A 26,455-nucleotide genomic window follows, 5' to 3' on the forward strand; every position below is an offset into this window, starting at 1 on the left:
CGCATTCAAAGTTGAAACATTTAAAAATAGAATGCATAAACGTTGAAAATAAAATTTGGTCCATTTAAGCGGACACTGGCCCCACCCGCAAAGCACCAATCCTCATAATGACTGTTTATTTATATAACCCTATATGTTCCTTAAATATATTCAAAGTTTTTTTACTATCACTTTTCCCCGCTTTATAAAATCTATATATTATGAAGGGTTAAGCATCATAATGGACCTTATAGTCCATTGACCATGTAATTCTCTTTAAAGAGTCAAGATTCGGGAAAGAAAGAAGAAGATGGGTAAAGAGGTTAGATGAATTGAAACAGATCTATTCCAAGGTATTATAATCCACAAGATTGTAACAAGTCAGTACCCTAAAGAATAAAGAGATGAGGGACAAAATCTAAGCCAAGTTAAAAAAGTGACTTATTCTCTAGAAAAATCGAGACTGCGGGGTTAAAGACCGGCAATTTCCTCCATTTCGTCATTGAACCTATTCCATAGTCATTTTAGCCTGAGATTTTGTATCCTAGGACAGTGGCAAATTATATGCTAGATCGTCTCATCTTCGCCTAACCTGCAATATGACTGTCCCATTTACTCACAAATACCCTAACTGGTCAAAGCCCCATTAGCATCCCTATCAGAATTCTTAGACTGAGTTTATCTAGTCCTATAAATATTTTGATAGTCCCCTTATTGTTTAAGTGTTTTGAATAAAGATTATTTTTCCCTTGAAATACATAGATTAACGACGATAGACTGTAATAAATGATAAATGCATTATATCAAAGAATATTTATTACAAGAATACACATCTCGACATGCGGGTTTGTTATGATTTACACGTATTCTTTATGTATCACGACCCGCTATTGTAAATTTATCTTGTATATTCTTTGATTATATTGAAATTATTTGCCATTATTATTTCTGATTAAAAGAAAACAAACTTTCAACTTCAAAAATTCATTCTTAGAAGGAAATTATTTGCATAACAAAACAAGTGTGAGTATCAATTGTCCTGGAATATATTGATTAGCATGTGGTGGTACTACTACTTCCTTATCGGCTTTCGAAATTGTGATATCGGTGTTTAGCTACAACAATTCTTTGATTTGTTTGTTTACTTTTTAACTACTTTTGGTGATATAATTACTTACACATTATTTTTCTTTCTCCAATATTGGTAATACTTAAAAAGTGTACAACAAATTTAAAATGAAACAATTCTTAAGAAATATCCGCCTTAGTCGTTGTTTAAGCTGATGGTCAATGGTCCAATATGACAGTACCCTTTTCATAAAATGGGTCTGTACTTGTGTTTAGTTATTGTATTGCTTATGTATGTATGTGTTTTCTTCATGTATTTGTTTAAATAATTTGTTTAGTATTAAACCATTATTTGCTCTAAAACCTTTTTTCAATTTTTGTTTAAGCCATCGGGGTACTTTGCTGTTTGTTGTTCAATACAAAATGCTCCGTTTAAAAGATAGACCAAGTAAACAAAGTCTTTCACTTCACCATAATGAACGAAAGATATGGAAATGGAAAACATTAATAATTTGTACTTGTTTTATAAACAAAATACTTACATACATACATACATATTTTAAAATATTAATACTTACACGAGTAGAGTATGTATGTATATATACGCAATTGTGTAAAGTGGAAAATTTGTAGAATAATTTAGTTTGTAAATTTAAATTGTAAATTAAATTTAGTTAACAGTTCTTAGTACTAATGGGGTATTTTCTTCAAGAGTCTTTATGCAGCTTTAATTTAAGGCGATTCCATTTAAATCATAGTTTTTCATTTGAAGCTATTTTTTGTTTTGTTTAAATATATGACATATATTTAAACACTTTTGAAGAATGACAAATATAGTCCAGGAGAATAATTATATTACTTCCAAGATAAATTCCATAAACATGATTTTGAAATCTCCACATTTGTATATTTGGAGTAACAACATTTTTATTAATCAGATTTCTTTTTTTTTTAACATAATTAATTTATTTAAAGTTGCGTTTTGGAAATAATTTCATAAATTTTTTGTTTTCTCTTTCACTTAATTATTCATTTCAATATTCGAAAGGTACTAGTTATGATTAAAAAGATGAAATGAATAAAAAAAAAATCAATGAAAATTTACATACAATTTATATAATTATAGATAATTTATATTGTATTAATATTAGTTAATAAATAAATCATTAATTTTATTATATTTTGTTTAAAAAAGCAAATAAATTTAATTAAAATTTTTTTGATTTTATAAAATCATGTTATTTAGTTGTCGGTATGTAAATATGTATGTATTTATGCACATTGGGCTTTTTATTTATGAAAACATGATAAATTGCAGTTTGGTTAATTCATTTTCTTTTATTTTTTTGGCAATAAAGATATGCATAGAATATTTCTTATGTATTTTTGGTTTCGGGATTTATAAATTTGTTTATATATTTTTATATGATAAATATTTTTTTTAAGGATATGTATTATTATTTTGTGTTTTTATCTGTTGTAACGTTTTATAGTTTTCTTTTATTATTTTAGTTATTTTGTTTTAATAATATAATATAATTAGTTTAAAATAGTTTTTCTTAATTTTTTAATAACAACATCAAGATTATGGGAAAATGTGATAGTTTGAGTTCAGGAAAATATTTAAATAAAGTGCTTAACATGTTAATAAATAAGTAATTTTAAAATTATTTATTAAAAATCAATTAAAAATTTGTTTGTCATAATTTGTAAGTGTTTTTAAGTTTTTTTTTTTAATTATTTATTTAGTTTTAACAATATGGAAGACATTTGCAATTCATTTTTTTTTCTAAAATTAGTTACTTTTATCTGGTTGTTTTTATATAATTTTATAATAAATAATAATATTATTAAAATTATATATTATATAATTAAAGTAAATAATCTTTACACACACTCCTTTTTTATTTATTTTTGTTTGTTTAGTATTTGGTTTTTTAGAATTTTTGTAATTTACTCCATAGTGCCGTATTGCACCTTTTTAATTTTAAAATATCTGAAAAGACAAATGAAAATCATTAAACACAATTTAAGAGAAATAACTTTTTATAAATTAAAAATTCTAAAATATTATTAAATATAATAAATACCAAAAAGAACCAAAAAGAACTATTTATGCAATTAAAAAGAAAGGTTTTTACACCAATTAAAAAGAAAGGTTTTTACGTCCAAAAAGTAGATCACTTTTTAAATTTATTGAAAAAGGCGAGGTAAAGGGGTGTGATTTGTCCCTCTTCGAAATCTATCTTTCTATCCCTAATGTACATACAAACGTATGAAGACAACCCTTCGATAAAAGTGTTTCTTTTTTTATAAAATCGTTTTCAAAATTGTCTAGAAATGTTCGTGTTTTTTATATTGGTCTTAAATCATGTCCTATGTAGACATTTCCTTCTTGTTAGCACTTCAATAACTATCTAGCAATTTAAATTCCATCTTACCTCCATCCACCATAACCGGAAATTGTTAATAATACCGCTATCGCCAAAGCAGTTCCCACTGCCAATGGAGCAGTTTCATCCCTGTATGAACCCGTAGCGCTGCAATGAAATGATGGTCCCCAATTGCCGCTCTCCTTAAACATAAAACTCTGCATGTGTAAATCCCTTAGATATAGGCGTGCAATATGACCTGACTGGTCTCCTGAGTCCAATGGTGCATACATTACAACTGTTTGTTCTTTATCGCAGACATAAGATTTACCCACTGGCGTTGGGAAGTACATGGGTGTATGCGAGGGTGAAGTTAGTTTAACATCTAAACCAGGGCGATCTGGATGTTCAAATAATGAATTTGAAGATGAATAACTCAGTTCAAATAGATTGATATACCATCCTTCACCACCAGAAGACTACGGGGAAATATTAACATTTGTGATTTCACATTCATTGCCAAATTTAAACATAATTAATTATTGCCCTCGTTTACCTTTCTAAATGTCATTTGCAATTTAAATCCCTTAAATTCCAATGACAATATCTCCAAATTTGATTCCACACATTCGCCATTTAAGACAGGATCGTCGGGTAAATATAGATCAGCCTCAACATCTTCATTCAATTTATTTCGATATTTAATACTAATTAATCCATCGACACTAATGAGAATGCAAGTAATACCATTGGTGGCGTTAAAGCGGTAAAGGGAAGTTGTGGCATCATGATTCATAGAAGAAGACTAAAATACAAACAAGTTATAAATGTGTTTTACATAGATTTGATTAAACCACTAGTTTATTTTGCATCGATTGACTTACCGCTGGTGATTTAGTTGTGTACTTGGTAACCCTGGGAGTTTTGGTAGTAAATGCGCTTAGCTGCAGACCTTGACAGCATGTAACTTAATAGAAATATATAAAAAAAAGAAAAAACACTAAATTAATATTCCCTAAATTATTGTAACAATCAAAAAAAAAAATCAGTCATTCTAAACGCATTTCCGACTAAATTAATAATGTATAGTAGTTTCAAAATAGTCGCATATTTTTGGATGGAGTAAAAGTGTGTAAAGAAAAATCGATTTTTCTACACGTTTACAATAAGATATATCGCAATTTAACCCCTCTCACTCCACGCTGCCTTCATTTTTTTTTTTTCTATTTTTATCGTATTTTCCTTTGAGATACTTTCTCAATGTGCACGCAGTCCATTTAAAGTGTACATTCCTAAAAAGCTGGTAATCTTTATAGTGAGATTAATTAAACAATTCTGAGATTATTAAACATTTCATTAATATAAAATCGCTGAAAAGTCGTGTAATCATTGAACTTTGACCGTTTAATCCAATGTGTTTCGTTATGCAATAAATCAATTACTTAAATAAGTATTCGCAGAATAATTATCTTAGAATTCGAACTGTTTCGTCCACATACATACATATAAATAAACAGGGACAAGTTTTAATGAAAAATATAGAGGATTTTATGAATATATTATAGATTTTCAATAGAGATATTGTTGATATTATATTTTAGAAAATTATTTTATTTATATTTGCTTTCTGTGGCATAGAATTCAATAGCAAGCAACACATTTTACTTCATTATCATTGCAGTTGTCGTCATCGTCATTATTATCATCTTCCTTACACACTTACCCAGTAAAGAGAAAAGTATACTTGTAATTATCAAAAATTCATAGCGTAGTAACGTTAGTTTTGATTGACTCAAAAAATTTAAGATTTTGGTCATTTTTACAAATTCTCAAACGTATTTGATATGAAGAAACTTTAAAAAAAAAATCGTTATAGTTGTGAATTAATAAAAAAAGATTAAATTTTTTAGCTTTTCAATTTATGTTTTTTTTTTTTTTGTATTGTAAAACTTTTTTCCTTTTAACACTCCCGTATTTTAAAATCAAACTTTCATTATGCAAGTCCTGCGTACAAATGATGAATGAATTTATTTCGTAAAAAAATTGACATTAATAAGAAAATGACAAGTAAGAAACTGTTTTTATATTTTTATAAAAAGCGCAGGTCCATTAATTGGTCTAATAAAAATATAAGAAAACTGTATACATATAGTGTTGCCAATATATGAAGATTAATATTATTTTTGTTGTTTATTGAAAATTAAAATTTTTATATATTTTAAATTTTTTATTTCACATGTCCGTCTGTCCGTCTATTTGCTTGTTAAAGATAGAGCTTAGGAGTGCGTTCCAAGAGGGATAAAAATATTTTGTTATGATCAGACATTTTCGGTATTGAAAGTAGCAAGTTTTCCTTCTATAAATGCAATATTTTATAAAAACGAGATAAATAAATAAAAAATACATATTTTTATAAAATTATCGATAAAAAATAGTTTTTTGAAAAAATTTAAAATATAGGTTTGTGTCTCTACTACTACTCTTAAGAATTATTGTTGTGTAAAATCGACCAATTCATTAGTTTTAATGGGGTCGTTTTTACAAAACCAAATTGCAGTGTTGCCAGAAGATGTTTGTCTGAAAAAGCGCTTAATCATAAAAAGTGAGAAAAATCATTTTAGAATTTTTAAATTACCTCTTAAAACTATTAAAGTAGGGTTTTTATCAAGGACCTAAAATAACTGTAATCAAAATTTTATAGTTGAAACAAACAGTCGACTTTTAATATGTTTGATAAGCCGATTTTTCGACTTTTGTTATTTATGAAAAGTCGACGGTTTGCATTATATTAGAAATCGACTGTTTGTGTTTTATAAAAAGTCGACTTTTTGACTAATCAAACTCTTTTTAATATTGACTTTTGACTTCTCCGACTTTTTCAATTCTTTTCTAACCCTTTCATTGGAATGCGACAGGTCTTACAAATCACTAGATCAGATACCATTAATTTCCTAATAAATCACCTATGTGCATTAAATATTTTAGCGTGTATAGTTTACCAAATAAAAAAAAATATTATTTTATTAATGAAATAATTATTATATTTTTATTGTAATTATTTTATCATTATTTTCGTTCAGGACAATGTTTTAATGATTAATTTTAATTGATTTGATTTTTTGAGTTTCTGAAAAACTAAAGTAAATGTCCTTTTTTTCTATTTTAGTAGTAAATTGTTTAAATATTTTTTTGGTGATGCGTTTTTATTTATGTTTTTATTTTTTTATAATAAAAATTTACATACATGTTATAATTAGTAAAGCTTGGTTTAATATTGAAATTTATGTTTGTTGGTATGTATGCATGTCAATTGGATAATTGCTGAAAATAATTGTTTGCAAATATTATTTGAAGTTTATTAAATTGCTGTTTAAAAAAAAGAAACACTTGAAAATTATATATTTACATAAAATTTTATTAAATTAAAATTAAAAAATAATATATTTATTTATTTATATGTAAGTATAAATAATCACAAAACAATAATGAAACAATAACAAAAGTACATACACAAATATCTGAAAATATTAAATAATTTGATTTCATACACATGCTCACTGAAAAATAAATAATATAATAAATCTAATTGTTCCTAAACCAATTCCATTAAATGAAAAAAACAACAAAAAAAACAATGAGCAAATAAATTTAAACGTACAAATTGTACATAATTTAACAAATAATAGGAATACATAAATAAATTTCATTTTAATTTGTTTAACAAAAAAAAAGTAAAAGGATAAAGAGAAGTAAATAAAAATTCAATTTATAATTGTTTTATGGAAAAATGCTTCGTTATAAGAATTTAGTTTAAATTAAAAATTAAAATTACTAAAGTCATAAACTTAGTTGTTGTCGTACAATTTTGTTTCATTCTTATCTATAAATTACTAAAATGTCTACGAGTTCATTTTATTTTATTTGGTTTGGTTTATATATTTCATATTATTTATTTATACTTTTTCAATACTAATCGAATTGAACTGGTTGTTGTTTTGTATTGTATTTGTATTTGTATTATATAAACTGGCTAAAATTGTTTTTCGTTTCTCAATGTTATTGCTTTCGTTATTAAATATTTTCAAATTTGAATTCTTGATTTCAAAACGATATTTTTTAAGAGTAGTTTATTTTTTTATGTTGTTTCATCTATTTTTGTATCTTGTAATATTTAGTGTTAAAAAGAGGTACTAAAAATTAAGTTTTCTAATTTTTCTTAAATGTTTTATCAGAACTTTTAGCTAAATATAGTCTTGTCGTTTGAAAAAAATTAAATAAATAGTTTAAAATTCAAAAATTTGCAGCCGCATTATTGATTGGTTGATAAACAATTGTTGAGTTTTTGTTGAGAATTACATGTTTCCATTTGGTATTTGGTATTCGGTATGTAATAGGGCTTAATCTAAATGTTTATACATATCCTCCAGTTGGGGTTTAAAGTAACTTTTCAATTGTGGCCGTTTCGATTTGAAAGTCGGAGTCAATAAACCATTCTGTACCGAAAATGGATCAGGATGTAAATAAATGTCTTTGACCTGAAATAGACACAAACATGAAATTTCACATTTTCCATTCTTCTGATAAACAGAAACTAACCTGTTCAAATGATTTCAATCCGCTTTGTTTACCGTATTTTAACATGTCTGTCAGTATAAGGTTTTTAACCTCAGGATTATTGCACAAAACCGACAAGGTACCACGCACATTATTCTCCATGGCCCATTGTTTTAAAACATCGACATCTGGCACTACAACAGCCACTATGCAACTCTACAATGAGAAAAGATACACAAAATTACCACGAGTTATATTTCTAAATTCGAATTAGGGAAAATACCTTAAGACTTTCTCCGTATACAAAAACTTGATTGACATATTGACTCAAAGTGTAAATGTTTTCAATTTTTTCGGGTACAATGTATTCGCCCTGACTCAGTTTGAAGATATGCTTACGACGATCAATAATACGCAGGGTTCCATTCGGCAACCACATGCCTACGTCACCTGTATGATGCCAACCCTCAGTATCGATGGCCTCGGCAGTTCTTTCAGGATCTTTATAGTACCTATTTGTATTTAATTTACGTTATTACTAGTATTATTAAAAAAATCATAAAATATTTGTAAATTACAATATAATATTAACAAATTTGTTTTTTTTTTATTTCAGCGAAAATCTTCTAAATTGAATTCGTACTGGTAAGTCCATAAGAAATTTATTTGAACGATTTTTTATTATTAAACTGATACACGTAAGAAATCCAAAACATATTTATTGCACTAGCAAATTATTAACTTACCCATGGAATACGTTAGAACCTCGAACACAAACTTCACCAGTATTTTGATTTGCATAGTACTCCATTTCTGGCACATCTACTAACTAATAACAACATTTTCATAAGTAAAACCGAATTTGTTAAAAATATTTTAAAAAATATACCTTGACCGCGTTACAGGACACAGGTGGACCCACATGATTAGGTATATAGTCACCCTGTACTGTTAAAGTAATAGCTCCAGTACATTCAGTTTGACCATAGCCCTCCACAACTAAACAGCCCAAAGCACAGCGCATGAATGTTAAAACATTGCCAGCCAAGGGAGCAGAACCGACCACCATTAATCTTAAATTTCCACCGAAAGCTGAAAAAATACAATTTAAGTAAATTTTTTTTCTGAAACTTCGATAAATAAGTGTGTATAAAACTTACCTTGATGGACTTTTTTGAAGACCATTTTATCCCAACAACCATTGCGTCTTAGTATACCCCTCGATATTTCTTTCTCTTTGGCTTTTAAAGCCATATTGAACAAAGCTCTTTTAATGGACGAGGCAGCTATTTCATTTTGTATTTTATCGTAGACACGGTTTAATAGACGAGGCACGGCGGGCATTACTGTTGGCTTGAGCATTTTTAGATCATTTGTCAATTCTTTAACATCTCCCGAATAGAATCCTACACAGCCACCAACGTAGTACATGCCATTTTCACAACAACGCTCGAACATATGAGCCAAAGGCAGGAAAGAAATCATAACATCGCCCGCACGAATACGATGATCACCTAAATACAATAGAATAAGTAACAGTCCCCAAGTAGCAGTGTTATCTGGCTGCCAATATCTAGAACTTACCCAACTGTAAAATCACTGCGCATACACCTGCCACAACATTGCCATGGGTTAACATTACACCTTTAGGATTGCCTGTAGTGCCGGATGTGTAGCACACCGTGCACAAATCTTCTGTAGTGGGCGGCACTTCAACATGGTTGTTTTTGGCACCAAGTTTTTCAACGTCTATAAATGAAAATATCTGTATGCCACGACTGCGTGCCTTTTCCAATGTTGTTTGCCTGATTGGCTTTACAGCCACAATTATTTTCAAGGAGCGAGGAGCCTTATCCAGCAACATAATTGCTTTGGCATCGTCTTCTACAACCACGATCGACATTTCAGTCTGTCGTATAATAAAAGCACATGCATCTGGTCCTAGTGTGTCGTAGAGTGGCACCACCACTAGTGAGAAACAGTAACAGCCCTGTTCATATAAAATCCATTCCGGACGATTTTGTGAATAGATGCCAATTAACTGTTTGGGCCGTGCACCTAAAGCAAGCAGCCCCGAACCAAAATTTTTAGCACGTAATAAGGCTTCGTCGTAATTGATCCACTAAATGAAACAAAAATACATAATTACAACAATTACAAAAACCCTTATATAGTGATTAGACACTCACCTGATATGGTGATGATAAAGTCTCACGCCATCCTAGACAGGGTCCATTATTGGAGGCATAAGCACCTTCACGAAATGTGTGATATAATGTACGTACATTCTCTGTGATATATGACACGAATTTTCCATTCTTAGACTCTTTATAAAATTTTGAAACATGAATTTGTTCAGGACCCTGCAATTGAACAGTTTGCAAAAACAAAATGAAAAAAACGAAGGAAATAATGAGTGCAAAATATAAAATGATATGTGTAGGAAAAGGAGGACAAAGAGTACAAAATGCCAGTGAAGGAGAAATATCGTTGTAGGATTATAATTCTTGTTGGAAGGTAGTATTTCGAACACATTTCTCATTCATTTTCATTGACAATAAATCTTAGTTTAGTTACCAGATCAGACCAATAACATAAATTTTAGATCAAAAAACGATTGATTAACATTTAGCAGATGTGTGGTTTGCCAATTAAATATACCACTACTAGTTTAATGAAAAAATTTGTTTAAAAACTAAAACTATTAATTCTAAAATGCATTTAAATATTTCGCATTGAAATTACTTAAGTGGGTTTTTTTCTTGATTTATTTATATTATTGAACAAAAATGTGTAATAGCTTGCGATGTATCTCTGTTCAACACTTACTACTTAATATTATTAAGAATTTTTAAAAATACTACTTAAATCCATAAAAACAAAATATTAATTCGAATGTTTCTATGACGTAGAGAACAAATTGTATGGTATTGAAACATTTATTTCAATACTTTAACATTTCACAAGTGCTGATAGAAATTACGGGTGATCATCAAAGAATACTTTTTTTTAATTTTTCTTTAAATACTAAGTGATTTAAAAATAAATTCACTAAAAAATAGCGCTAAAAGAAATATATATTTTTTGGAATTCAACTACAAACATCGAAATGAAAGCGAATTCAACAGCCTGTCAATATTTCCTATATTATATGTATGATACATATGTTTATTTTTATTAAATCTAAATGATGTGTTTCAACACTCAACAAATTCATAATTTACACCATAACTATGATTATGTGAATAAAATGTACAAATATGTATATACAAATACGTAACAAGAAATGAATAGTATCGGTTTAAAATGCTAAGAAACAGTTATAGGTTTTATCCTACCCGACGATTTATATCTAGACGAGGATCATATTTTATCTAAAATAAAAAAAAAGAAGAAAAACAAAATGTTGCAAAGAAAACTTGTCTTAAATTTTTGCCAAACATTTTGCTACAACTACTTTTTACAAAATTTTGTATTTTTTTTTTTTGCAAACCCAATGAGAATTACAATTTTATGGTTATTTACCTTTAAAACATCACTTTGAGCACCCATTTCAATGGGTACACGTATTGTGGTTACTTGACCGCAGCAAGACATGTTCTATCTCTATATTATGATGGACTTTGTTGTTGTTTCAATAAAATATATTAATTTATATGAAAAACCTTGTGTTTTTTTACTTTAATCTTATTTTATATGGATGCTTTTCTTTCTATTATTTGGATTATTGTTATGTTATTCTTTATTATTTGACTTGTGTTTGTTTTTCAAATATTTCACTTTTTTAGTTATTATCTGCACATGTTGCTATTTTCTTGTTAGTTTAAAATAATTTAAATTTTTTATTATTTAATAAATAAATACTTGATTTTATTTTACCACTAGCCCACATTGTTTATACGAGTTATTAGATTTTATTGTATAATCCCGCCCGCAAAAATACTACCTGTTGTGTGAACTCATTGGGAGGTCAACAAAAAAAATCTTCTGATTTGAAGGAGAAATCAAATTTTGAATTGATATTTTTTATTAATGGTTAGGTGGGTTAGAAAATAGTTATATTATACTATTTTACTAAATTTATCTAACGACTTGAAAATAATTTGCAATTTTAAATATATAAATAACATTTTTATCTCTTCTCATTCTGTTGACGTCACAGAATTTTCTTTTAAATTTCACTTTTTATAATAAAAAAAACATTTGGTCCGAATCCATATTTTGTTTTTGTTGTTTCTAAGATATTCAAGGCTAAACAAATTAGTTAATAACATTCTGGGACGGGCCCCTTTATATTTGGTTGCAAAACAACAGCAACAAATTGTTATTTTTATTTATAGAACTAGTGGTTTTGAAAAGACCTTGCTAAAGTTCAAAAATTTATGTAAAAATAAAACATAATTAAATACATCTTTGTACCGAATATAAAAATATTTTTAAATATATATATATATACAATATGATGTCTGAAAAGTAATTTTTTAACATATGAAGTCATTCGTCATATGATTTAGGTATTTTCATATCCTAACAGCATAAGAATGTGTCACATATTTTAGATAAAAAGTTGAAATTTGTTTTTAATTTTATCTCATGAGCTCATTTAAAATCGATAATTATTGAAAATGTCTGAAATTTTATCTTGAAATTTTCCGCACAGTTTTACAAACGATATTCGTATAAAACTCTATATTATAACAAAATAATCTGGGTTTTTGTTAATTTTTTATTTAAAAACAATAACTACATTACGGAAACTCCTTCCAATTGGGGAGTACTGTATGGATTTTATTTATAATTGTAAAATATTGGTCTTTATTCAATGAAGCTAACACTAAGTACCATCGTAGCCCCTCCAAGTATGGGGACATCACCGTATAGCACTATAGAACTATTACACACAAAAATCTTGATTTTCTACCTCATATTTTGAATGTTTTGTTTTATGTAGGCTTATTTGGATCAGGATAGTTATTCCTCATTTGGTTTCTAAATACATATATATAAGTGTATATAGTCGCTGAAAAATATTGCTTAGGTGATGATAACCATCTCTATTTGTAAATATTTGAATTAAGTATTTTTCCTTTACCATACAACAGTTCACTTTATATTGGTTCCAAGCAACCTTAGATCTATTTAGAGCGGGTTTTTGAGATGGCAATCAAATGCCAATTAGTAATCAGATTAGTTAATCTAAAAATAAATTTAATCTTATGTTAATCCCCTTTGATGTTTTTGAGTACAAGATTAAACTTCGCAGTGTTGCCATACAAAACAACAGAAAACGTCACTGTTTGTTATCAAAACAACGCATATTTTATAAAAAGGAAGAAGACAACTGTAAATTTAATATGAAAATTAATGAAAACTTAAATTAAAAACAAAAAAATGTATTTTAAAGTGTCCATAATTTATACTAATCAATAAATACAACATTTTAATGTTTATATTTATAAAAATTGTATTAATTTTTTTGCATCAGCTGTTTGCACTTTTGCATTTCGTGCTTAAGTTTAAACCACCTCCATTGGGCGCTTAAACTTGCAAACAAAATTAACTAATTGAGTACTCAAAAACATCTTTCGAGGATTAATTTTAATTTAATCGCTAATCTTTCACCTAAAGATTGGCCTTAAAAGTTTAAAATTTAAACATAGTGTTCTTTCTAGTTCGTATTTGGACTTTAGAGAAGATAAATGAGGGGTTCAATAGTTTTCCTTGAATACAAGTCGCTCCCCTTGGGCAGTGAAAGATTTTGAAAGATCATTGAGTGCGTTTTTTTTTTTCTAATAATTCTGCGTGTCATTTCATCAATTACTATATTTTATATTATTTAATAATATTGATTAAACATCTCATAATTGTATTTCATTGATTTACACTTTCGTTTTAAAAATCTAAACTAATTTTTTATGTTAGAATTGCATCATTACTTCTCATTCACATTTTCACACAATGATGACTTAATTAATAATTAATTTAAAAAAATAATTTGAAAACCCCAACGAAATTAACTAGAATTCTAAAAATGCAAAATACTTTATTGACCTGTAAATTCTAATTAAAAATAATAAAATGCAACAACAAATGCATTAAACTTAATTTTAATATTTTTTTTTTTCTTGGTTTTAACATTGCTTTTTGTTTGCTCATTGAATTTATATTTAAACAGAAATTACAACAGTTTTAAAATTGTTATAAAAATAACCGAAACATAATTTAAAAATTATAATTAGACGGCCATATATCCAACACTTTATTTTAATTGTCGTTTCATTTTAAAAACTATATATAAATTTAAAATGTTCATAGATAAGAAAGAAAATTACATTTTAATTTTAATAGTTTAAAAAACAATAACCCAAATATTAAAAGAAATAATAGCATATATTCTCTAAAGATCGTTTGGGGTCCACTTTATACACAATCCGCAAACAAATAAAAATAAATTTTCAAATTCTTTTTTTTTTTAATAAAATATTAAAAACAAGCAAAAAAAATATATAGATTCGAAAATGTTCAAGTAACTGACTCATTATAAAATGTGTAGAGACAAAAAATATAACGACAGAATGAAGAAGAGAACAAATATTGTATGTTGAATTATTATTTAGTCTTGGTCTTGTATTTTTTGTGTTCGTTTTTATTTTATTTTTATTTATTTCATTTTACTTTTTTATTTAATGGCAAACAATTCAGATTTATTCATTCATATATCAAGTAGTATTAAAAATATTTTTCTTTTTTGTTTTGCATTTATTTTTGGTTAAAAAATAGATTTTCCTTAAAAAAAACAACTCAGTGTTCTAGACTCAATTCGAAATTGAAATGTTATTAAAATTTTTTCTATATGATTTCTCTATTTTTTATTTTTCTGAATTTAAATCAAAAGAAAATTTAAGAATTAATTACGTATACAATACAAATGCACTTTTTTTCTGTTAAAGAGCTGATTTACGTAATAAAAAAACTGTCACATTCAATTGATGTATGAATTTTTTTTTTTATTTAAGTATTATTTTTTTATAGTTTAGATAATATAATATTTTTATGGTTATTTTCAATATTTATATTAATATTATTTACATTATATGAATTTATTTATCTATATATATTTTTAAACGCAACGATTTTTTATTCTTCTTTTTTTGTGTTAAATTAAAAACTTGTTTCTTTTTTTTTTTTTTTGCACCTAAAATTATTTTATCCGTTTCTGATATTTTTTTATTATTCAAATTCGCAACACGCTAGACGTTCAAAATCGTACTGAGATAAAAAAATTCTTTAAAAAACCAAAAGATTACTGAACAACACAATATCTTATATTATAGAGAATAGAAAAGACTATAGAAAGAAAATTTTCTTAAATTTTGGGAGAGTACAATGTGTCTAAAAGATCACACCAACTTTTTCCTAACATAAAAGTTAAGGGTGAACCGAAAAATATACATTTTAATCGAAATTCTAATCTAATGTTTTTACTTACTGTTACAGAGGGAAATCGACACCAAATTTTTTAATAACATCCGTTGTCAAGTATATACATACGTACGACAACACTATGTAATGTTGACAACGCAACGTTGCCAACATTGCAACAATTCGTTGTCGCAATCTAAATTTTATACACATTCGTTGTGATAAGCTCACAATCCATTGTCAATAGTGAGCTTACCACGTGTGTTAACTTTTAGACAACGGATGTGTATAAAATTTATATTGCGACAACGAATTGTTGCATAGTGTTGTCGTACATATGTATGTATATAATTTGGTGTCAATTTGGTACCAGGCGTGTATACTTATTTTTCCCTCTGTGTATTAACTGGAATTAACAAATATTGCATTTAAATACAGGTTTAAGGATTTCAAATCTGTACTCCAGCAATCAATACAAAGATTTTATAATTTATTAATATAAAGATTTAAATTATCTATAAAAATAATTAGCGGTATACCCTTAAGATAAACATGCATGAATATCGAATGAAATCACTGGGGGAAATCCTTAAGTACAAGAAAAAAAAAGAGTTCGTTTATTTTGATTTCGTTAAGTAATTTGTGTATTATTTTAATATATTGCTTCACGAGATAGTTGATGGTTTGGGCACATGATTCTTTCCTTATGTCTTTCTATTGCTTTTAAAAAAGATTAATTAATTAATTAAGAAAAAAAAAACTGTCTTTTTTGTTAGAAAAGAGAAAGAGAGATTTTGTTTTATGTTGGCATTAGACGTCAGGAATGGTGAAGAATTCTGTAGGTAGGTCGCGTAAAATATGTAGCGTCTCAAGAACAACAAACCAAAATATTGAGTAGTTGTGGGGTATAAAAATAAATACCTTAAATAGTTGAGTGACTGGGAAATCTACCATCGCAGTATGTTTGCTTCAACCATCTATCTGTCTGTCTGTCTAGCTCTCGGACTGTCTGTCTGTGTGTGTGTGTGTGTGAAACAGAAATTTTCATTATGAAAAGATTTCAAATATGCCTTCTTAGCAATAGAAATCATCACAATTGGACATTTTACAACCAACCAAGCATTGCTTTTCATTCATAATTTTAAAATAAATATTTCATTTTTAGGAATTGTGACTATTTTGTATATATTTTGTTCATAAAATTGTAGAGTTATTTGTTTATAATTTTAGAAGGAAAAAAAGGAACAAAAAAAAACATTTTCAATCAATTCACTGTGAGTACACACATACATACCTATAAACATTAGCAAATACAAATGTAGGTGGCATACATTTGTTTAATTTATTTACAATTTCCCTGTCAATTACCACAGCGTTGGTATTTGCATATAGTTTTTCAATACTAAATTTAAATAATGTTAAACTAACTCAAAGTAAAACCGAAATTTTCCCATCATAATTTTGCTAAAAAAATATTTTATTGAACGTCCACAAAAAGTCAATTATGTATAAATTTTGATTACAATAATAATGTACGGATTATATCTATAATTGACCTCTAGTAGTAAACATACATTCATAGATATTTAATTAGAAGAAGATTTTGTAGCATTGACTCCCCTTAATATTCAACGTTGTTTATTTTAGCTTGCAACACAATTGAATAATATTTGTTTATATTTCTTCTCTTTCTTATATTGCATTATTTAATAAATAGAATTAAAAATATCTGAGGCGTGCCATGATGGATGCAAATATATATATTCTCATTAAATTGTTGTATGCAGACTTGCATGAATCTACTATTTATATTATAATAGACAGTTTTGGTCAGAGATCTGGTAGTTGTCTATATACATACATACAAACATACATGCACCCTGTTAAGATCAAGCCAAAAATTTTTGGTTAAAACGAACACAAATGTATATTTTTATGTTTTAAACTACAATGTTAGCAACATTTTTAATTACAATTGATGTATAAAAAGTTGCATTTTGTGTTATCTTTTAATCGATTAAGATTTTTTGATTCTCTAATGTAATTTATTGACAATAAATTTAATTTTCAGTACAAATGCACTAATACCAATATAGAGTGTAACGAATTTTTGTTGTTTTTGTCTTATTTATACAAAATAATTTTTGTTTACTTTAACAATTTCATTGCTAATTTTTTTCTTCATAAAGAAAAATTCAAAATCTAATAGATTTAAGGCCTTATTATAAATAAAATGCTGTTTATTAATAAAGGGATTAGTGTGAAAATGCGGTTTAACGCAAAGTACGGAATAAATCCATTGATTTTGCATCGAAAATTTAAGAATGGGAAATATTTTGGCATATTTTGTCTCTTTTGATTTTTTATGAGTATTTTGATAATATTTATGTATATGATTATATAATATACACACATACATACATATGTATGTATATATTATATGTTAACATGACAATTTATATCTTGTACTTACTTCTAATATTGGTGATTGATTCTCTAGAGGCACTAATGGTTTTTCCGGTATGGGACGTGAAGCAAAATAATATGCTGAAGCAGCCGCTATCCCCGTAAGGGTTAAAACTCCAGCTGTACCTCCAAAATAGTAAAGATATCCATCAATTTCATCAACTAGAACGGAATCATAAACCAATGAATTACAAATAATTGATGAATTTAAAATAGAAAAACAAAACAATTAAAATGTAATAAATATTTAAAATTATACATACAAATTATTGTTTACTAATTAGTGCATACAATATGTATGTATGTATGTATGTATTTGTGTACTTACATAAATATGAAATGTTGCTCATTATGAAGTGATTAACGTATGCCCAAATTGACTTTTCTGGCGACATGTGTATTGTTGATGTTGAGATTTTTAATTGACAACAAATACGCCCAAGGTACTTAAGTCTGTGATGTTTTCCTTTTTAATTAATTTGAAAATTATTTTCAACTGCCAGGCCAATTTCCAATATTGATTTTCGTGATACGTTTTAATATAAAAATTATGATATTTTTAGGTTTTTGTTTTTACTCCTGAGTGTGATGTGTGATGATTAAAATGAACGTTTTAAACGTTTCTTTGTTGTTTTTAATTGGTTATTATCTTTTTTTGTTTAACAAAAACAAATCTGAAAATAAATAATACCATATTAAAATAAAAGAATTAAAGACTTTTAACGATTTTCTTAAAAAAGCACCTATCACCTTTTGTTTGATTCAAGTGTTAAATTTCCCATTTATATTAATTTTGTCAAAATCTATTATTTTTGCATAAAATAATAAAAATCAAACCGACAACGTTCTAAGAATCTGAAGAAAATATCATATGATAAAGGAAATATCATACGTGGTTATTTAAATAAAACCACTGAATAATAATAAATTTATTATTAATACGAGTCGAATTATTAAACGTTGTTCTATATATAAAAGAAAACTTTCAAGATTTTTAATGCAAATTGCATTTATAATATTCCAAGTTATCTACTACATACTAGAGCACGTACATACATATGTACTATTTGTTTACTTACACATGTATACGAAATGTTACATATCATTCCATTTATGTGATCAATAAAAAATATCCGCTGAGAATTTTAACATGTGCTCCAAAGTGTTCATTGTCGATGAGTAAAACTACATTTAAATATATAGTTTTGTTCTATTTAAATTTTACATTTTTTAATATCTAATTTACATTCTATTACAATTATTGATCCCTTACGAGTTGTTAAATTGTGTCAATCAAACAATTTTACAACCCCCTCTTTAATATTGACCAAGAAACACAAACACGCAATCCCAACTACTTTCTGGTTGAATGGATTTTCTTTTCAACTTTTCATAATAGGTGGACTTTTTATATTGTAATATTATTTAAGAAAATCAGTTGTTACTTTCTCATATGATCGTGTAACTATAACAGCGCGAAGATACCTTTGTTTATACAAGTTTAATCACTGTTATATATACTTGTTTCTTCGATATATCGGTTTCAGCGCTGCTTAATCCTTCAGTATAGTATACTTTGGTCTCTGGGTTAAAAATTTGTTGCCCTGTGTTATATTTGAAATAATACTATATATAAAAATATTATACTTATCTTAAAAAACGCAAATAAACTTTGCCTGGCATATTTTAAAAACAAAACAAAAAAATGATGATTGCACTTTTGGTTCAAATATACTCTTAAAATAAAGCATCGACTAACAATCGGTCTAAAGTTCTAAAAATGATAAGAACTTCATAAAAAAAAAAACAAAACCTATTAAATACAGGGACAGACTGTAGCAATTAGTTTAAGATGATAAGAATTTTATAAAAATTACAAATTTATTGTATGAATTTTTAACTGAATTGCGTTCTAAGAGAATTTGATTTGTAATTCTTGAAGCAATATCGTGATTAGGGATGCCAATCCCGAAATCCCGATCCCGAAAATCCCGGGATTTTTCGGGATTGGCAAATCCCGAATCCCGGGATTTGGAAAATAAATCCCGGGATTTTTTCGGGATTAGAATATCCCGAAACCCGGGATTTTTCAAAATAAATCCCGGGATTTGTTTCAAAAACTGTTTTTATTTTCTTTTTTTGAGCCATAATTTTCATTAACTTGAAAATTACGATCTTATTTTATTTTCGACTCATGCAAAACTAAATTCCGCAGAGCTAATTTTATACATATTTAAACCTTTTATTTTTTAAAGTGGTATGATTCCATACACATAGCACATATAAATTTATTTATTCACTTCGTTTTTATACCCTACACCATTTTAGTGGGGAGGGTATATTGGGTTTGTGCTGATTTTTGTTATGCACAATAATATTAATCCTATACCCACCTTAAAGTATACCAATCGGCTCAGAATCATTTTCTGAGTCGATTAAGCTATGTCCGTCCGTCTGTCCGTCCGTCCGTGTAAACCTTGTAATCAAACTACAGCAATTTTGAAGATAATTCTATAAAATTTTGCATGATCTTCTATTGTACTAGAGACGGATCCTATTGAAAATGTGTAACATCGGTCCAATACTTGACCTAGCCCCCATACAACTGAACCCGCCGAATAGGGCTTTTAAGTTCATAATTATGTTTAATATACTCGTATCTCGACAAAAAGCTGCAAAGCCAAGTTCTATACTAGCCTTCATGACCCTGATGTATTTTTTGATGATACGGCCTCATTTGACCCTAGCTCCTATACAAAGCCCCCTTCGAAATATGACTTAAATGTACACAATTTTATTCAACAAAAAATAGCTAAAGTATATCTGACGCAAGGTACAATTCAACTTAGATGCTTTATTATGAACAATAAATCACATTTTATTTTATAACTGGTGTAGGGTATTGTATGGTAGGCTTCGCCCAACTATAACTTCTTACTTGTTAACACATCGAAATGTTGGTCGTAGACCGACCCAAAAAGTATACACATTCTGTGTCTGTAAGCTAAAAACACTAGTTAGAAGACTCATTCCATTTGTGATGCAAATTTGGACCAAAATTGACACAAGAAAACCTAATTGGACCTCCTCTGAAAATCACATTGATGCTGATATTAATATCATATATTAATTTCGGCACAGTCGAATACAAACTTTATTTTTCAATACTAGAGGATTTTACATTTCTAACTTTCTACAAATCTGAGTGATACCGGTAAAGGTAAATTACCTTGTTCTGAATGCACATAAAATTTTAAATTAATACTACGAATATAATAACATGTTCCAAAACTAACATGTATTTTGTGTAAAGTTCCAAATATTTTTCAAAGAATAGGTTCTAAATTGATGTACGGATAATTGAATTGGTATCTGTTATAATTATTAGTTCACATGGAACAGTATGAGGTTTTAAAAAGTGCTTATGTCTAATTTCGGAACTTGATATTTATTTAGGAAGTAAGTATGTATTTAAAAAGTTTCAGAAATTATGCAATTCTGAAAGTTTTTATTTAAAAATTGGAATTAATTGGATTGTTTTAATTGAAATATATCTTCTGTCTTCTAAATTTCCACAAAATTAAACAATTTTCTTTACAAATATGATGATTTAAAGATTTTCATATATAAAATAAATAAATTCATGTAATCCCGAAATCCCGTAAAATCCCGAAATCCCGAAAAATCCCGGGATCCCGAAAAATCCCGGGATCCCGAAATATCCCGGGATCCCGGGATTGCAATTTTCAAAATCCCGAATCCCGGGATTTGTAAAAGCCAGTCCCGTTTGGCATCCCTAATCGTGATTTATGAACTTTTTGCAATTGTACTTCTCAATATTGAGCATACCAGGCCTGTCACAGAATGTCATTCCAATGGAAAGTGGAAATATTTCCGTATTTTGCTTCTTCAGAAAAAGAAAATTGATATTCTTTCGTTATGAAACGGTATTCACTTTCACGTCGGCATCCTTGCTACGATTATTAACAGTCATATAATCGTTAAAGTGGATGATATATTAGCCCACATAATAGTTGACGATAATATGGCGGAATCAAACGAATATAATGTGGTCAATAATAAATACATATATAGCCAAAATTTCCACTTTTATTATTTGAACGACAAACTTAGCGAAATTGACTCTCTTAAGGTCCATGATTTGCGTGACATTTGTTCGAAAAAGTCGTTGTAAAGTTCCAACTGTCCCATATTTATCTTCCAGGAGTTATTATCGAACCTATCATTGAGCATGTCTTAAAGATGTGGCCAACTGGGTATCTTAAATGAGATAGTTCCATATAAGAATTTGGTTGTTTTGAAAAAAAAAAAATTAGTTTGTTTGAATAAAAAAACCAAAATACATCACTTGAAAGATGCACTCATATTGTAGTTAGTTACATAGAACATAAATATTTAGAATAAAATTTAACAGAAACAAATAAACATAATAAAAATGTTTATAGTACATACATACATATCTAAATATATACTTATGCATATATATAAAAATATGTACATATACCAAATTCCAATTTATATCAAGAGCATCCTTAAAAGAAATTGGGAGTTTATTCAAAAATCTAAATGAATTTCAGACATACATACATATTTGGAAACAATTTCCAGCCGAAACTTTTAAATAAAAAATAACGTTGATTTTGTAAATGACCCTAATAGGAAGTTAAAATATATATAAGTACAGATAAATATTTCGGGAATGGCCTTGAAATATTATATTTGATCGGTATGATTGAACACTTTTGTTCTTAATCGAATTCTTATCAGGATGATACCTTAAGTTTCCTCTTTTAACCTTGACTGCTCTTATATGAATTCCTTTGAGTGTGTATGAGTGTACAATATTTTGTCTGACAAATCCAACAAAAAGTTTCTTTTTTAAGGTTGTTTGTTTCTCTTGTTTTTCTTTTTGTCTTTGTTGTTGTTGTTGTTGTCTCTGTTTTCTTTCTTAACAAAATCGATTTTTTTTTTGTTTTTATAATGTATAAACGTATGTATTTACATATACAAATTTGTATAATTGTTTTTGTTGTTGTAGTTGCAGTAATTCATTAATATACAAAAAATATAGTTCATTCTTTAAAAATCTATGTATGTACATACATACATATGTATTCATATGTAGGTGTGTACATCACTTGATAAAAAAAAAGGATAATAAGCACAATAAGTATTTGTACCTATTAAAGGCTACTGAAGCTAAAATTAATTAAATATTTGTAATAAAAATACACATTGATTTTTGGGGGGTGTCATTCGTTCACTTACCGCTGCTAATCTTTTTTTTCAGTTTTTGTTGAATTTTCTGTTGCAGCTGCTTCTGTTTGGAAATGTGGGTTTTCTTTTATTTTACAAGTTTCCTTTTTTCTTTTACATCGATTTTCTTTTCCTACATTATCGTTTTTATTTTTTATTTATAATAATTCAAATATTATATTGATTTTTTTGGTTTTTATAGTTACCAAGGGAGCAGTTTGCCTTTAATATAGTTTTTCCTATTTAAATGTTATTTGCAGTTTACTTTATACATATGTATGTATGTACTTACATATGTAGTATAAATATTAATTTTTCTAATTTATTAGTTCAAGGATAAAAATATCCTAATTGTGTGTTTAAAAAAAAGTAAAATTAACAACACATACATACATGCATATGTATTACATTTATATGAATTTATGAATATTTTTATAAAATTTTAAATAACTCAAACACACAGGATTACTCGCACTTATTCACAACACACCTCTAATGAAAAAGAGAATTATTATTTTTTTATTCACTTAAAAATAAATCGCATGTGTGGTAAAAATTAGACGTTTTTTTTTCCTAATGCAAAAAAAAAGTAATCAGCACGTGAGTAAGAAGTTAGTTGGAGTCAAGTCTACAAAATTCATTACGGCCGAAAATGGCAGAAAATTGTAACAAACTAAAATATGAACAACTCAAGTGTGTATTTAGTACATAAATTTTAAATAATCATACGATACCGTATCCACAAACAAACTGACAGAAGAAATGACAGTCATACTATATACAGTACGTACGTATATGTGTGTATTTGTTCATGTGTATGAAGACACGAACGATTTAAGGCAGAAAAAGGACACCACAAAACTAAAAGTTGTGTTTTTTTTTCAGTGTATATTTTAAAATTTAAGTAGAAAAATACATAGTATTGAAAATGTTATTATTCTACTATATTTTGCAAAAATATTTCATATATAAAACTATAAAAATTATTTTTACGTAAACAAACAATTTTATTAACGAACATTTTACACAGTCACACAAAAACGGAAAAATCAATCACGGTCACAAGCAGATGCCAGCTTCGTACGTAACAAAATAAGAAGACTCCTTTAGAGGGGATGAATATTTTCATTTCAATTTTTTTAACCTACACCAAATTTAATTTACAACAAAACAGAACACATTAAATATAATTAAAAAAAATTACTAACAATTTTGGCTGCCTTAAGAAGAAACTCCAACCAAAATACTTAATAAAAACACATAAAAAACTGTTCGGAATGTATATACGCGTCGTCTGAGTTTAAACGACAAATTCAAACTGAGTGGAGTATACCGACCAGACGGGAAGAACTTTTTTGTTGAGTCAAGCCAAACAAACAGCGTATAGAGCACATGTTATGGAAGGTGGGTGCGCGTTGTTGTGTGCATGTTAAACAAAATAAGTGGATGGAAGTATATATAGGGGATGCCAGAAAAGGTGGTTGACTACAATAACAACAACGGACATGTGAATACCCAAAATTACCTATTTTCCCGCTCACTTGCAGGAATACTAAACACGTTAGCAAAATAATTTGTTTTTTTTAATAAAAAATATTCAGTTTAAATATATTTTTGTTCAAAATTTTGAAAGACCTATGCATATCGTTCAATTGCAACAAAATGACATAACTTAAAATCCGAGAGTTTATAGTTAAGTACCACAAGTTATATACATTTTATAATTGTTTAAAATTTAAATTATTTTAAGTGTGACATTAGTTTAGGAAAATTAGAAAAATAAATTGACAGGGATCTTTCCAAAGCAAATTACTAAAGTTTTTATCCCCGTCATCCGGTAACATTAAAAATAAATAACATGTGTTATAGGAAAGTTAAGTGCAATATCCATAAAGTTTTATTTTAAAACAAGGATGGAAAATGTACAATTTTATTTAAAAGCGAGGTACGTTTTTTGTTTTTTATTGCATTAACTGAAATCAGTTATTAACGCCGTTCTGTTTCCAAAAATTTCCGGTGGCTTTTGACATTGATAAAACAGTTTACATGTGAACTGTTTTATGAACTTCACAATATGAAAACATTATTGAAATTCCATGTTATTAAAGCGCAATTTTAGAATTTTTTGACATCATTTGACACATAGTTAAAAAATATTATAAATAGATATAGTAAGTTCCTAATAATAATTTATCCATCTCTGTTTTTCCTCTCTTTCTCTACCTTTAATTTGAAAAGACTAATAAGGAGAGAACTCATTAGTTCTACATACATATGTAGGTATATACCGGTAAAAATAATTTTTATGTTAATATGTAAAATAAATAAAAATAACAAGTACAATTAAAACTAAAATAAACAGGTTTTGAATGAAAAGCGTACATACTAACTAAAAAAAGAGACTAATCGAATAAAAATGCATGTATTCTTCAATGCTTATTTTTACAACCAACCACTTTTATTCATGTCACACACATACTGACCGAATGGGGTCCGTTTTTGTTTTATCCATTGCTAAAATATGTATCTTTGACATTGGAATATTTGACGTCATGAAGTTTTTGCCAAAAACTAGCGACACCGAAAAACAATTTTGACAACATGAAATAAAATATCGGCATCCACATTAAATATCACTTCAGTCTTAGATAAAAAACTTCTTCACAATTATATAAAACTATTAAGGATTCAGAATTCCCTTTTATTTTCAAAACACAAGTTCCATTAGCCAATATCGAACGAAGTTTTTTCATTTAATAAATGTTAATAATTACTCTTAATATAAAACTAAATTTGTGCAATATTTACTTACAAACCTTTTTTATATTGTATATTTTGTCTGATAAAATAAATATTAAAACAAACTCTGGAGTACGTTATTACACAAAACGTTAATTTTTAACTTGAATTCATTTATGTATTCCTTCATTATTTTTATTTAAATTTAACGAAGAATTTATTTACAAACCAAATGTCAAGATAAGTGTCATTTCTACTAAGCACATGGTTGCATTTTACTTAATACACTGAGAAAAAATATAAATATTATGTAAATTTTTTGATAAATAAATTTGTTTTTCCCATTACTCTTTGTTTTAGCTGTGTTAATTGAACAAAAGTATTGCTGTTTAAAAAGAAATTAAAAATTGATAATATGTGTTCTATTAATCTGAATTTATCAATCTCAAAAATATAATTTTTTAAAATTGTTGCCAAAGAAAACAAACATTTTTTTACATCTTTGCTACAACACATTTTTTATTTAAAACAAATACGAAAAACTACGTAAAATTAATTTCTATTAAAAAACTTTCAAA

The 26,455-nt window shown here is 27.3% G+C and overlaps 2 protein-coding genes across 13 annotated transcripts; both read right to left on the bottom strand.

Moving 5' to 3' along the window:
* Positions 1-1,932: 1,932 nt before the first annotated feature.
* LOC119601100 (lysosome-associated membrane glycoprotein 5) lies at positions 1,933-5,446 on the bottom strand. Its single transcript, XM_037951846.1, has 5 exons — positions 5,143-5,446; positions 4,304-4,386; positions 3,976-4,224; positions 3,489-3,898; positions 1,933-3,043 (listed from the first exon to the last, which is right to left on the bottom strand). The coding sequence occupies exons 1-5, from the start codon at positions 5,234-5,236 to the stop codon at positions 3,001-3,003; spliced, it is 879 nt and encodes a 292-aa protein (XP_037807774.1). The 5' UTR covers positions 5,237-5,446; the 3' UTR covers positions 1,933-3,000.
* A 1,854-nt stretch (positions 5,447-7,300) lies between these two features.
* Positions 7,301-24,482, bottom strand: LOC119601095 (long-chain-fatty-acid--CoA ligase 5). Of its 12 annotated transcripts, XM_037951828.1 has the most exons (13): positions 24,347-24,452; positions 23,345-23,377; positions 23,151-23,271; positions 18,190-18,535; positions 17,869-18,023; positions 10,163-10,336; positions 9,558-10,095; positions 9,134-9,487; positions 8,863-9,065; positions 8,720-8,802; positions 8,257-8,485; positions 8,016-8,189; positions 7,301-7,954 (listed from the first exon to the last, which is right to left on the bottom strand). In XM_037951828.1, exons 4-13 carry the CDS (start codon positions 18,254-18,256, stop codon positions 7,817-7,819), a joined length of 2,115 nt encoding a protein of 704 aa, XP_037807756.1. In that variant the 5' UTR covers positions 18,257-18,535; positions 23,151-23,271; positions 23,345-23,377; positions 24,347-24,452; the 3' UTR covers positions 7,301-7,816. The 12 variants fall into 12 exon arrangements, with proteins under 12 accessions (XP_037807756.1, XP_037807753.1, XP_037807759.1 ...); XM_037951825.1 differs by having other exon boundaries at positions 23,151-23,377; positions 24,347-24,470; XM_037951831.1 differs by having other exon boundaries at positions 23,151-23,377; positions 24,287-24,453.
* Positions 24,483-26,455: the final 1,973 nt, after the last annotated feature.

This window comes from Lucilia sericata, unplaced genomic scaffold, assembly GCF_015586225.1.
Source record: "Lucilia sericata isolate MDLA Ls3-8-SP2 unplaced genomic scaffold, ASM1558622v1 Contig000143F_arrow, whole genome shotgun sequence".
Lineage (NCBI taxonomy): Eukaryota > Metazoa > Arthropoda > Insecta > Diptera > Calliphoridae > Lucilia > Lucilia sericata.